The following is a 15,512-nucleotide window of genomic DNA, read 5'->3' as shown; positions in this document are numbered from 1 at the left end:
AACATTTTCGCCATTTTAGCCGCCATCTTGAATCGCATTTGATCGAAATTGTTCGTGTCGGATCCTTATATTGTAAGGACCTTAAGTTCCAAATTTCAAGTAATTCCGTTAATTGGAAGATGAGATATCGTATACACACACACACAGACAGACCAATACCCAAAAACTACTTTTTTTGGACTCAGGGGACCTTGAATCGTTTAGAAATTGGGGTACCTTAATTTTTTTCGGAAAGCAATACTTTCCTTATCTATGGTAATGGGAATCTGCAACTTGCGCCCAGCGGTCAGAATGTGTTTGGGCACTCACAGATTGTACGTAGCAAAGTGAACGTCCGTGACGTCATCACGAGACCCGAGTGATGCCATTTCGCTCTCACTAGCAGCCGACATTACGTTACCCGACTGAAGGAGCGAAATTCAAATTCACTACAGTATCCTAAGGAAGCTTTAAGCAAAACACTACTGTATTATGACAACATATTGTCCAAGTTAATGAGATACATATTTCTATCCTATAATTCCATTCTAATTGATATTGAAAGATTGGACTAGAACCATGATTGTACGAACAATCATTCATTAAGATATAGTCATCTTGAATGAATAATCTCTGTCAAATTGGTTCTAGCAGACACATCAATCATTCATTATAATGTTTTGACTTTTCATTTCTGAATTTCGTTTTAATGACAAAGACAATGTGGGTGATGGATAAAGATATATTTTTTGAATACTTAAAAACTTCAAAAACTAATAACTTTGAACCTCCGTCTCTCAGCGTAGCAAACATATCAACACTGTTCATTTTCTCACTCATGGTGACAAGCCTGAAAGAGACAATATGTGCTAATTATTGAAAAGCTGATGAGGTGGTGTGGTTTTGACAAACCGGGGGATTCCCGGTCGTCAACCTTTCTAACATACTGTCAGAGCTGGAAATTCGATGTATTCATGATTTCAAAATCCTTCACAAGTTGAGCTAAATCAACGGAACACTTTTGGAGTCCAATAGGAAAGGAATGGTCGTTATGAAGCAGATGGTTGTCGGAAAGTTTATATACCGTTATCACTTCCAGAGAGAGTGACAGACAAATAATGTGACTGTCAGTGATGACGTCACGACGTAAACAGTGTACGTGTGTATCGGAGCCTTGTATCACTCCCATTTGACCGCTGGGCGCTAGTTGTGTATGTCCATGGTAATAGGGCAAGGAAAGTAAAAAAGAACTCCAGTAGCTTAACAGCTGTGATTGAACTAAAATTGTTTTGGTTATAATAGACATTTTGAGATAATTTCCAAATTATGCACCACATTCAAAAATAGTTATTTGTATATCTAGAGTGAAAAGTACGACATTTCTCCCTGTGGGAAAAAGTTTGAAGCCCGAGGCGAAGCCGAGGGCAACAATTTTCCTGAGGGAGAAAAAGTATTTTTCGCTCGTGATGTACACAACATTTTTCCTCCATCTACATTTTTTTATAGAAACTGCAAATTAAATCATTCTAATAACTTACGTATTGGTGACAATGTTTCCTAACAACATAACCTAAAATCTAAAACCTAAAAACCGGTCGTCTGATTGGCACTGCCGATTGCGCTATCTATCGGCCAAAGTTGTAACAATTATATCAGCTGGGCAGGCTACCAAAAATGGCTGACTCCAGATCACGCGGTTCAGATTTGAATTGCAGATCAAAAATATTTGTTGGCTGGTATTTTGAATAGAATAAAATATTTTAAAAATTGTATAAATTTTTATCGTCTACTAATATTAAGAATATAATATCATACAAACATATATTTCATGAGTTGATCAAATTTCTGGTTGTGGTATTGAATTCAGTTGACTCAATGACAGACACCTCTATTATGCTTTCTCATCTGAGCTTAGACCTTCTAACCTATTACAATGTAAGTCTCAAAATAGAGATGCTCCCCATTTTATTTAATTGGAGTCACTTTTACTCCCTAGGGGAGTTTTTCTGTTTTTTACTACCGAGAGCGAAAAAGTGACACTTTAGTATTAGGTTTCAGGGAGTAAAGTAAGTACTTTAGACAGTAGGTGGAGGAAAAATTAATTGTCTTTAATTTATTGTTTCAGCGGGAGCCAAACTAGTCATACCACCCCGGTGAGATACCAATCCTGAAGAGTACAATTCTTGACAAATCTGGTGAGTGGTCTAAATTCACACAAACGCACACAAACTCAACTATCTTTCCAGAGTTGATAAATTAGACTTGATAATTCAATAAGGATAAACCAATGCAACTCTGTTTTAAGACGTGTTGTAGAATTGTTCGCTTCCATAAGATGATTCCATGACCATCAAAATTTGAGTTTGTGAATATGTTTACTGTTTTGTCAATTCGATTATTATCGATTACAGTCGACTCCTCGATCATTAGGGTAACCGTCCACTGGAACCGTATTCAACCGATCCGTTCGGCCGTTGGATGGCTGACGAATCTGCCGGCTGTTAATTCGGCCTAATATGGTCGTCCTTTGGAACCGTTCACGTCAGTCTAGTTCAGGGTGGTTGCCAATATTTATTTATTTATTATTTATTATTATTACATTCCTTAATCACAACATCAAATTAATGATTGGGAGAGAATCAACAGGATAAACCCAAAACTGTTCCTCTCCCTAATTTTGATAAAAATAGTCCAAATGAGGTTATGAAAACACTTTTATAAAGATCACAAAAATTTACAGTCCAAATATACATTATACTAAAAATGTTGTATCTCGGTTGATCAGAAAGATGAAAGAAATTATTATTACACTTGAAAATGCATTAATAAATTGAAAAATATTAAAAAACTTGATAGATTTGAAGCCAGAAAAATCACAAAAACATTCACTATCAGCATATTATTGAATTAACTATCATATCCACCAAAATTTTCCATAAACAATGATTATATTGAGATTTTGAAAATTGGATAAAGAAACAAATATCCACCAAATAGTTATTCATTACAATAATCTTACCTGCAGATCCTATTTGTTCAGCAATCTTTGTCTACAGATTCCTTTGAACATCACGACGATGATATCTTCTGTCTCGCATATCCCACAATGGGACATGCCCTTAACCAAACTTATCAACTTTTCATTGTCCATAGTTACAACTTTATAAAACAGAACTACTTCAAAAAACAAACAAGACTGTGAAACAATTTTAGGTTAGAAACACTTTGTTGTCTCAGCTCGACTAGTTAGTTCGGCCGGAAAATCCCACTCAATTCGGATCGAAAAATTGATCGGCCGGAGACGGCCGTGCACGGCCGTATGAACCTGTTACAATGGACGAGCATCCATTTCTTTCTTTGTTGGGGGGTCGTTCGGTAGTTTTCGGACGAAAACGGTTCTAGTGGACGGCCCACCTCACTGTCTTGACCGGGTGAGAGTGTATGAATACCACAGTATGAGAGACTATCAGTGTCATATATAGCTTCACGAAAAATAACTATGTTTACTATCGGCTTGACATAACAGTAAAATTTGTAAAATGAGATATGTCCCTTTAACATGGGATATCTTATTATTTTATGGTATTATTTAGTAATTGTTGGTATAATTTGATTGTATGGTATGAGATGTTGTGGTATTTCTCCATAATTGAAAGAATAAGACGTTGATATTGTCAATACTAGGGATGGGTATCGAAAGACAAAACATCGATGTTTTGAACATCGATGTTTTTTCTCCTGAACATCGATAAGTGAAAAACATCGAACAGTAAACATCAATGTTTAAAACATCGACGTGTTGCCGTACATTTTTCGGAAGATTATTATATCCTTAGATTAACTCAGATAGTGAAATCAATTTCCTTTTTCATGTACATGTAAAAGAAAGGGACAGAGCTTTTAAAAAGTAGTTAACAATAAAGGAATATTATTGATTGGCAGCAACGAAACTGAAAGTTAATAAATTGTTTGTAGTTGTAGGTAATCAGACTCTACGTTATCAATGGAGATTGATATTTAATCGAATATAAAAAAGAAAATCCAATGATCTAAAATATTGTTTTATAGATTTCAATATTTGTTTAGTATAAGAGAAATTAAGACGGTATTATTATTTTGTCCAAATCTCGAAATACTTAAAAATACGAAAAAAACTCCTAAAGTGACTACACTTTTATCTGGAGCTATTGTTTCAATATTTTAACTGTTACTAACTGGAATTACAGCAATTTTAGACTTGGTATTTCAAGTAACAGTCTTTCAAATAATTGAAGTCAGGTTGTGACTAGAAAGATACATCAACTCTATTATAGTTCACAAGATTTGTCATCTTCATAGTTGAGTCAGAAACCTCTCGGGATATCCTCGAAGATTCTGTCTTGAGATTTCATCCTAAGCTAATTTTAGCAATCATTGTTACTCATAATCGTATTCAAACCTGATAGTTCTATCTAGGAAATGAGAATGAATAGAGGTGTTTTTTTATGGCTATCTACACTCCATACTATACGAGGACCTCTATTCCAGAGCTAGATTAATAATTGGTATTAAACGTATGTTGAGGAAAGCACTTGTAATAAGAAAAACTCTTTCTTCCTAAGAAACGAAAAATCCGACCTCTTATTCAATTATAAATAGGCATCTAACCTTGACAAGGGCCACAGTTATGCAAATCTTCAAGAGTATCCAACAGTCTCACATAAAAAATACAGAGAGCCTGATTGAAAAATTCCTTTGTTGGGAAAAACATCGCATGACCGATGTCTGGGTAAAACCATCGATAAGTGAAAAACATCGAACAGTAAACATCGATGTAAAAAACATCGATGTTTGATGTTGAAACATCGATGTTTCTAAACATCGATGTATCGATACCCATCCCTAGACTCAATACCACTATATTTATTCAAAAATTAATTCATATTACAGAACCAGGTTCATGGTAACACCCAATGTACCTAGAATACATTGTGTTACATTGTAACACCTACCACATCTCTTGCTGATTTTGAATAAATATAGTGGTATCGACAATATCAACGTCTTATTCTTTCAATAATTTTAATAATTCTTATTGGTAGTTGAATTGCTAATTTGGATTACAGAAAGAACTTGAATAAAGATTACTAATCGTACCAACAGTCGTCATAGAGTCGATGAATTTTTGATGAATATAATAATTAGGATGAAGATGATTTGTTGAATATAAGTAGGGCTAAGTCTGTTTCTCCCGCCCAATCATATTCATTTTATGATTTGTAATTGTACCGATAAATAATTAAATAATTTTGTTGGAGGTACAGTTCAAAGGCCACGAGGACCCCCACCCCCCGCACCACCAGGTCCGCCCCCCTCCCGCCTGTCCAACGGCCAATCAACGGAGAGCATCAACTCCATTTCCTCCGACTATTCATCCAGTGTTCTCAATCCGGTGCCTCCTCCAAGAAAGGTAATCAGCTTTCTTCACTCATTTCTTGGTGTATCGATTATTCTAAGTGTAGTATAATAACTTCCAAATAAACTTCCAAATAAACTTTAACATTTCCCATTACAAGCAGTTGTTAATAGTAATTACAATCAGGCCCCGGGGCCACTACCTCCGTAAACAAAGCCTTAGTGCATCTGTGTGACGTCAGCACAGGTAGGGCTCCTACACCAATCAAAACACTAGCTGATATAGATCAGCTGAAATCAACGAATTTTTATTGTTGTATGAGCCCTACCTGTGCTGACGTCACACGAATGCACTACAGCTTTGTTTACGGAGGTAGTGCCTGGGCACTGTTTCATAAAACTTATAAGTCACGTAATACAGGAGAATCACCATTGCAATTACATGCTCAATATAGCCGATAAAATCAGCTGTTCCTGTAACCAGGCCTCTGTTTCATAAAAACTCAGAAGTCCTGTAATACAGGAACAGCTGATTTTATCGGCTATATTGAGCATTTAATTGGAATGGTGATTCTCCTGTATTACGTGACTTTAAAGTTTTATGAAACAGGGTCCAGTTACTTTATTGATTCTTCAATTAATTCCATCTTTTACATGTGAGATCTGTCAACAATCTTCATTATCCTATTTTAATATTGTAGTACATGTTCTCAAAATGGACATATTTCAATATGTATTATTAAATATATTCATCAGTTCTTAATACTTATATTACAATCATTCAGTTGATTCCATTATTCAACATGATCTATCTGTCAACCATATTCTGTCATTTATCTATTTTGATATACGTACATAACCTACAAATAAACATGGACTCTCACCTGATTCCAAAACTAATTATAACTATCTGTTAGTGGATTTTATATTGCACTTTTTAGACTTATTAAACTTCTTCTTTCACTATTCTATTTAAATTTATCTTCTCCCGTATCTATTCTAATTATCTTATCATCTTTTCCTATCTGTTCCCAAGCACCAATGAGATTTCTCAATTATTGAAGTATGCGACATCAATTATAACTTTTCCCTCCTATTCTTTTTCTAATTTAACTCCAAATATACCCTTTTGCTTTCAATATAATTTATATTTATCAATTAAACATGCAACATTAATACCTACATCTATCAAAATTTTCAAATTTTCAAGTTTTGGGTCCTGCTGTCCAAACCTGTTGGTCATTTTCTAATCATTTGTGACTCACAAAATGTATCAATAAATACATCAATTTCTAATGTCAATATTATTTATCATTCAGTTTGCTAATCTTAATTTTGTGAAACCTGTAAGTGAGAAAACCTAATATGAAAATATTTTCAGATTTATATTTTTAAGTGTTTCATGAAATTTAGAATCTAAAGGTGCGAACATGAGCAATTCACTTTTAATCAGCTGATGCCAAGCTTTTTATATCTGTATCTGTAAAATACAGATGTAATCAGCTGATTAAAAGTGAATTGCTCATGTTCGCGGCGCGTATATTTGTACGCACCTTAATATGCCTAAGTTATATGAGCCTTTCATTATTCAGTATGTGCTAATCTTGTCATTGTATTGAATTAAATTATTAGGATGTTCCTGAATTTGACTTATCAGATCTCAAGCTGCTGACTGAACAGTTTTATAATAAGTACTTCTACCCTCAATATATTCATCTTCTGACCTATATATTCCAACCGACCTTATATTAAATGAACTATTTATGATAAATACTTCTATCCTCAATATCTTTCAACTGACCAATATATAATAATATTGAATGAACTGTTTCTAATAAGTAATTTTACCCCCTAAATATTTCAACTGATCTATACATTAGCTGGACTGTTTATGATAAGTCATTCTTCTACCCTCAATATATCTTCACTGACTTATAATATTAATTGAACTGTTTACAATGAATACTTCTATCCTCTAAATATTTTAACTGATCTATATATTAGCTGGACTGTTTATGATAAGTCATTCTTCTACCCTCAATATATCTTCACTACCGATTATATTAACTGAACTGTTTATAATGAGTACTTCTTCTACCCTCAATATATATTTACTATATATTAATTTAACTGTTTATAACTAATAATTTTATCCTCTAAAGATTTTAACTGATCTATATATTAGCTGGACTGTTTATGATAAATACCTCTACACTTAATATATTTCCACTGTCGTATATATTAACTGAACTGTTTATAACAAGTACTTTTTCTACCCTCAATATATATTTACTATATATTAATTGAACTAATTTTAACGAATAATTTTATCCTCTAAATATGTTAACTGATCTATTAGCTGGACTGTTTATGATTAGTACTTCTATCCTCAATATATTTCCAATGACGTATATATTAACTGGACTGTTTATGATAAGTACTTTTATCCTCAATATATTTCAACTGAAAATGGAAAAATCTAGGCTGACATTATAATTTATTATCGGATTACTTATTGATCTCTACTGAAAATGTATTGAAAAACCTGTCTTAGATACATTTCTCTATACTGGAACATTGTAGCTGTCTGTTGTAGCGATTGGCTCACCATTTTGCACGCTTCTCATTTGAACCAGTATTGTTAGTATCACGTGATTTGATTTCAGAAGAAAACAGACAGCTCTAAGCTAGAGAGCTATGCTGAAGAGACAGAGGTAACTCGAAAGAAGTTCAAGCTCTGTGTTGCATGAGTGTGTCTATGTTGTTTCCTCTTTTTTAAATCAGAATTATCAAATAATTATTATTTTTTGCATTCGCTTGTTCCCAGTTTTTCAGCGGTGTGAATGTTTATATATTGTTTTAAAATTACCTTACTATTTCGAATTTCTGATTATACTTTTTAGCAAAGTACACATTGTTTAAGGCTGTGCAAAGGCTGAAAATAAACTTTCTACTCGTGATATTTTTCCAAGTTTTTCGATTTGTATATCATCAAGCTATCAAAATGAAAACGTTTTCTCAGGAAAACATTTTTTCTGATCATTACTTTTCGAGATATGAGCGCCTAAAGTTTTTAATTTTTGGGACAGAACATTTCAAATTCGGTAAGAGATAAATCCATGAGATTTAGAGGATAGATTCTTCATGGTATTGTTCATCTAGTAAAACAAAAATTTTCTGAAAATATCAATTTTAAGATAGTTATTCAATTTACTGAAAATAACTTTTAGTTGAGTTATTTTTGGTAAATTGAATAACTTTTACAAAAATGTTATTTTCAGAATTCTCACTAGATCAACAATACTATGAAGAATCTATCCTCTAAATCTCATGGATTTATATCGTACCGAATTTGAAATGTTCTGTCCCAAAAATTTAAACTTTAGGCGCTCATATCTCAAAAAGTAATGATCGGAAAAAAATGTTTTCCTGAGAAAACTTTTTCATTTTGATAGCTTGATGATATACGAATCGAAAAACTTTGAAAAATATCACGAGTAGAAAGTTTATTTTTAGCCTTTGCACAGCCTTAACCAATCAGAACTATTCTATTGTAGTGAGATTGAATTCAAAACTGCACAGCATTGGTTGAACGTAAAGCATTGAAATCATTTATAAGGGAAGCTGACTGTTCAAAGTAAATTTAAGTATAGTTAGTTTAACGATTCCTATAACTGTACTTCCGTGATTGGCTGTTATAGTGATTTTCACTGTCAGCATTCCTTATAAATAACCCAAAAATGTCCCATTCAACCAATTCTAACTAAAGACTTGAAACTCACTTTAGACTACAATGCGTGCTCCTAATGCGTGCTAATATAATCTTGATAATCATTCATAAATACGGTCCTAATCAGGTTCCATGCTGAGCCACAAGTATTGTGGTATATATTATTTTAGCTTCTTATTAATTTTTTTCTAGTATGTATTTAGTAATAGTTGGTTAGAAGAATGTCTGGAATATTGCTTACAGTTGCACTGTATTGATAATAATTATCATTTTGTAGAATTTTCAGTTTACTATCAATTTTGCCTTGAGTAAATAATTCGAGCCTAATACATATATTATATGCATATGCACTCATAGGCCAATACAACAATTAGAAACTTTCAAAGAGTCAATAACTTGTTTGGCCTATGTAGCCGGGAGACATTGCTTTGCCCGGCCTTCAAATACTGAGCTTCAAATTGAGAATTCAAAATCCACTTATGCACAATAACACTTCCATTTCATATTTTTGTGTAGTTGAGAAGTTGATATTGTGGTAATTATTCATATTGAATGAAAAAGACTCAAAAATTGTCAAATAAATCTGTGGTTTTAGACAATTTCTCAGTCTTTTTCATTCAACACTTTCATTTCAAGGTTGGAATACGTTTGTTATAATAATAATAATATCGAGTTACCACCTGGCTGACTCAGGTCTGGTGTCAGAGTTTTCAGGTCGCAACTGATCAATTTCAGGGCCTCTGACATAATATTGCCTTTGAAATTTCTTCATAAAAAAATCACTTCCAAAACAAACTTTTTGGAACTAGTTGATAAACACATATAAAGCATAAAATTTGTCCAAAAAATAAGATAAATGTTAAATTTTGTTACAAAAACGGGAAATTAAAAATGTTTAAATACAATGAACATTAATGACTTGACATCAATCCTACTCCATTTTTCACCATTTATTCTACGGCTGTTTATTGTGTGTTTGTTATTATTGATAAGTATTTTCTAAATTTGCTTAAAGCTTCAATAATCACACCGATGCTTTTTATAAACGATTTTTGTGATCAATCAAAAAGCTAAAACAGTGATTGAATGAGTCGCATTGATAAGTTGAAATAATATTTATTGGCTAGTGTTTAACAGAGTTGTCATAATTTACGGATAACCTTTTTTATTAGATTCCAGAACGAATTGCTTGAGTCTTAACATTAGAAAAAATAGGCAATAAATATTAATTGGATCTTAAAAAATAAATTGTAGCCATTTAAATGATATTCTATTTGATACATACCACTTTATTTGTCAATATAAAAAATGAAGATATTTTACAAATATAATATCGTGGAGAAAAGAATCTTCATAAAATTCCAGTATTTTTAAAGAAACTGAATTTTGCCTACCTAGACTCAAAAGACTGAATTACATAAAATTTACAATCTGAAGAAGTAACTAGTTGTTTCTTTGTAAAATAACTTCATCGAATTGAATTAAAATTTTGAAAAATTACTCTACTCTTTTGAAAACTGCATAATCTTGTACTTCTCAGATACAGTTGAGTGTATATTCAATAAGGCAGTTCAATCGTTTATTTCAAGAGCTTTTTTCGGATGTTATCTTGGTTCAAAATCCATGATTTAATTTTTATATTATAAATTATAATTTATCATAAATTCGGTCAGTGTTTCTTCTTTAGACATAGCATTATTGTAAAATAATATAATATTTCTAAAAGTTCTTATACTTATTCAAAGATTACATTAAAATTATTCTAGAAGAATGCTAATCAGATTTCATTAAGTTTTTTCAGCATGTAAAGTGGTGATTTTGATTTCCCCTTTTTTAGTAGCTTATTTATTTCATCTATAAATTTAAATTCCATTTTTGGTTCAATTCTATTCGACTGTACAGTAATAGTTTCTAGCAATAATAGTACCTACTATATATTTTCATTATTATGAATAGGAATAATGACTGAATGGGCGTTTCCATGCATACTCATTCTTTCGAAAATCAAAAACCAAACTCATACCAAATCTAAATACTCCTCTTAAAACATTTTAGTGGATATTTGTATTAAATCAAACTTTCCAAGTCTTTACTCCTACAACTTCTACTCTCTCGAATTAGATCTTGAAAAATAGAATCATATTAATATCAAATATGTATAAAAGAAGCACTTACATCCTGAATATAATACCATAGAGAAGCAATAGCATAAGTAGATATCCCATGGTATAGAGCGTTTATGTCGCAACTTTTACTGTTATCTCAAGCTGATAGTCCACGTAGTTCTTTCCCGTGAAGCTTTATGACGCTGTTAGTCTCTCATATTGTGCCGTTCATACACTCTTACCCGAGCAAAACAGTAAATCGACAGTAATCGGCTTGAGATAACAGTAAAAGTTGCGATATAAACACCCTATACCATGGGATATCTACTTACGCTATTGTTTCTATATGATAATACCCAATTAATGATCAATAGCTGAAATACTTTTTAATACTCTAATGTTTCTTTTTCAATGAACATTTTTATTCCTAATGGAATATGCGATGACTCCGTACAGATTTTACTCTTTCAAATCGCTGTTAGAAGAAATGTATTCTATTGAGGATAAAAACAGAAGTCATGCCAAAATACAAAAACAATACAATCAAAATACAAATTTCCAATGAAAATATTAAAACAGGCTTCATGGCACATCAAAAATAAAAAACCGGCTTCATGGTACATCAAAATACAGATTTCTGATAGAAATACAAAAAACAGGCTTCATGGTACATCAAAAATACAAATTTCTAACAAAAAAAAAAACAGCCTTCATGGTACTTCAAAGTACAAATTTCCATTAAAAAACAAAAAGTAGGCTTCATGGTTCATCAAAATACATATTTCCATTAAAATACAAAAAAGTAGGCTCCATGGTTCATCAAAATACAAATTTCTAATAGAAATACAAAAAGTAGGCTCCATGGTTCATCAAAAAACAAATTTCCATTAAAATACATAAAAGTAGGCTCCATGATTCATCAAAATACGAATCTCTAATAGAAATGCATAAAACAGGCTTCATGGCACATCAAAAAATACAAATTCCCAATAAAAATACAAAAAAAAACAGGCTCTCATGGTGGGGTGTTCTGAAATAGAAGAGAGGAGGAAAATACCTACAAGTATGGTAATACTATAAGAAAGTAGATAAATAATTAATTGTCAAAAACATGAAAATTTCATAACGTCAGTTCAAGCTTACAGTAGTCCAATATCAAAGTTAGTACTGTCTACTAACGTTGGTCTAATATCACAACCAATACCTACCCAACTATGGTATTCCATATAATATTGTTGAAAAGTTGAACATATCTGTAAGCTAACGATGTGTCTATTGGGTTGCAGCTATACTTCTATTGTTAAAATACCTAGCCAACTATGGTCTCCCATATAATATTGTTGAAGAGTTGAACATATCTGTAAGCTAACGATGTGTCTATTGTGTTGCAGCCATACTTCTACTGTCCGCTGGAGAAGCAGAGCGAATCGTCGACGGTGGCGTCGCACCAGCCCCGTTGCAAGGCGCTGTACGACTGTTCGGCCGACAATGACGACGAGCTCTCGTTCCGGGTCGACGACATCATCCTGGTGACGAGTACCAGCACTGAGGACGAAAACTGGGTGGAGGGGATGCTGGAGCGGGACCCCTCCAAGCGCGGCATGTTTCCAATCAGCTTTGTGCATATGCTGCCCGACAGTTAGTCACCTCTCTAATTCACACCCACACAAAGTGACCATTTATCTGTATATTACCCTGCTTAATCTAACCATATAGAAAAGATGGCATAATAAGCAAAGACCTTGAAGAGATATAGACCCGCAATGCCTATGCCTTCCCAATGATGAAATATAACTCTTACTGAAAAGTTCTTACTTGAAATTGAAGGCCGCCATTGGGGTATTTTAGCACGAGATATTATGTATATATGTTTGTAATATTATAGATTACAAAGGCATATTGGTATGTAATAATCTTATAGGTTGCCCCCTCAATGGCCGATTTCAATTCCAAGTACGACACTAGCGCTGCATGTGAGTCTATGCATCTTTAAGGTCTTTGATAATAAGATATCCCGTACGGCGTTTGGGTTCCAAATTTCATTGTTATACTCTGCTGTATTTCACTACTTCATAAGCTGCGTACACACTTGCGCTTTTCATTTTTCATCAGCTGTTTATATCTGTATTTTTACAGGAAACAGTAAAGTACAGGTATAATAAGCGTAGGTAGCATCAGCTGATAAAAAGTGTAATGCGCGTACTTGTGGTGCTCAAGCAGGACCTCCTATACTACCGGACCTGAGCATGAGGTCCACGCTCTCTAACAGCTGATTAGTGATTTTTTCTCAGTAGGAATTTCTATAAGACCACCACATACGACGGCCATTTTTTTTCTAGGCTCAGGCACTACCTCCGTAAACAAAGCCGTAGTGCATTCGTGTGACGTCAGCACAGGTAAGGCTCCTACACCAATAAAAATTCGTTGAATTCAGCTGATCTATATCAGGTAGTGTTTCTATTGGTGTAGGAGCCCTACCTGTGCTGACGTCACACGAATGCACTACGGCTTTGTTTACGGAGGTAGTGCCTGAGCCTAGAAAAAAATGGCCGTCGTATGTGGTGGTCTTATAGAAATTCCTACTGAGAAAAAATCACTAATCAGCTGTTAGAGAGCGTCTCAGTTTGTCGAAATCTCAGTTCGTCTAGTTCCCGTTTAAAATATCAATGCCGGACACCACCTACGGCAGCCATTTTTTTGTAGGTGCAGTCCGGTATATAGGAAGCCTATTATTTTCGATTACGGTCATCATTGTTGATTATTACAGTCTTGGACAGGTGAGAGAGTATGGATGAAACAGTATGAGAGACTTCCAGCTTCACGAAAAAGAACTACGTCCACTATCGGCTTGAACAAAAAATGAAATTTGGAACATAAACGCTCCTTACCATGGGATATCTTCTTATGCCACCATCTTTTCTCTATGATCTAACGTAGAGAGGTTTTCACTTTAAACTGAAGCATTGAAAATGTGAAACGGTTTATGGAAATCATTGAAGTTAAAGCGATTTATTTCTATTTCAAACTGTCATCATTGATTCCATAAGGGATGCATTGATTCCATAAGGGATGCATTGATTCCATAAGGGATGCATTGATTCCATAAGGGATGCATTGATTCCATAAGGGATGCTGATGCTGACAGTTCGTTGTGAATTTCTCACTATAGAGCTTTCTTTTAAATATAGCTTTTGCTACTAAACGGCTCGACCAAAGTCGCTAATTTTGTTGTAATATTTGTCTGTTAATTCTTACCATTTTATTTTAATTTTGTACATCAAATGTACCAAAGAAACTGACAGAAATCAGTTTGATCAAGTTCCACTTGTCTATTTGTAGATATCCATCGAATTTTAATGGACATTATCAATGCTTTCGCATCATATTGTGATCAAGTGTGTGTGTGTTATATTTATAGCTATTTATTTTTTATTATTTTTTGTAGTTAGCGTAGCTAGTTGTAAGGCTGTAAAATTTCAACTCTAGATCTCTCAATGAATCTTATTCAGATGTGACAAAAGGAACGTTAAATTAGAAATTTACAATATTGTTCAAAGTTGATTCTGAATAACTTGAAAATATTGACATGTTAGGTAAAATTAGATTTGAAAAATGAGCTTAAAATATTATTACAGGATGCTCGTATGGTTTTTGAAGTATCTACATTGTATCTCTCAGGGGTTTCAAGTGCTATAATTAATCATTATTCCTTTATACCTCATGAATTTCCCCAGTATTTTTTATATGCTGAGTAGATAAGTGTACTAGTAAAAATTTATAAACCCGATTTAATATTCTAAAAGTTATGCATTGAAGTACCTAAGGAATGAATTAAATTCAATTGTTACAAAGATATTCATTTATTTAAGAATGATGGAATGATTATTCTGTCAATCAATTTCGTTACATTCAAGATAGAACGTCAATTCCACCTTTTTCAGATTCATATTTTTTTATTGATTCTACAAAGTGCGCCAGAGAAACTTGATTATTTGAAAAAATTCCCGTGCGTTGAATTGGTCGTGTAGAGGGGCAGGAGGGGGCGCATCTGGAGGGGGAAGTTCTCAAATTTATCCTCCTTCAAGTAAATAGCCATCATGCTCCGGTCTAGAGAGCAGCGGTCCTTCTCAGTTGAGAGCTTCTTTTCTAATGGTTGATCACCTCGATTTGAAATTCCTCCCCACAGACTGGATACTGGCCATAATTCGATTCTGTCGTGGGTTAACTCATTTCAGGAGTGTGGAAGTGTCGCTAAACCCAGAAATGGACTTCAACGAACCATCAGAACTCCAGAAAATATTGAA

At 33.4% G+C, this 15,512-nt stretch overlaps 1 protein-coding gene across 1 annotated transcript in view; it reads left to right on the top strand.

Annotated features, from left to right (window-relative positions):
* LOC111053313 (arfGAP with SH3 domain, ANK repeat and PH domain-containing protein) overlaps positions 1-13,562 on the top strand; it is an 83,707-nt gene extending 70,145 nt beyond the window's left edge. Inside the window, 5 exon segments of the mRNA XM_039419675.1 lie at positions 2,105-2,127; positions 2,129-2,174; positions 5,277-5,428; positions 8,040-8,087; positions 12,600-13,562. Coding sequence (XP_039275609.1) covers positions 2,105-2,127; positions 2,129-2,174; positions 5,277-5,428; positions 8,040-8,087; positions 12,600-12,851 — 521 coding nt within the window. The 3' untranslated portion in view covers positions 12,852-13,562.
* Positions 13,563-15,512: the final 1,950 nt, after the last annotated feature.

This window comes from Nilaparvata lugens, chromosome 1 (genome assembly GCF_014356525.2).
Source record: "Nilaparvata lugens isolate BPH chromosome 1, ASM1435652v1, whole genome shotgun sequence".
Taxonomy (NCBI): Eukaryota; Metazoa; Arthropoda; class Insecta; order Hemiptera; family Delphacidae; genus Nilaparvata; species Nilaparvata lugens.
Note: the sequence above shows the minus strand (reverse complement) of the source record. Positions and strands in the feature narration are given on the sequence as shown.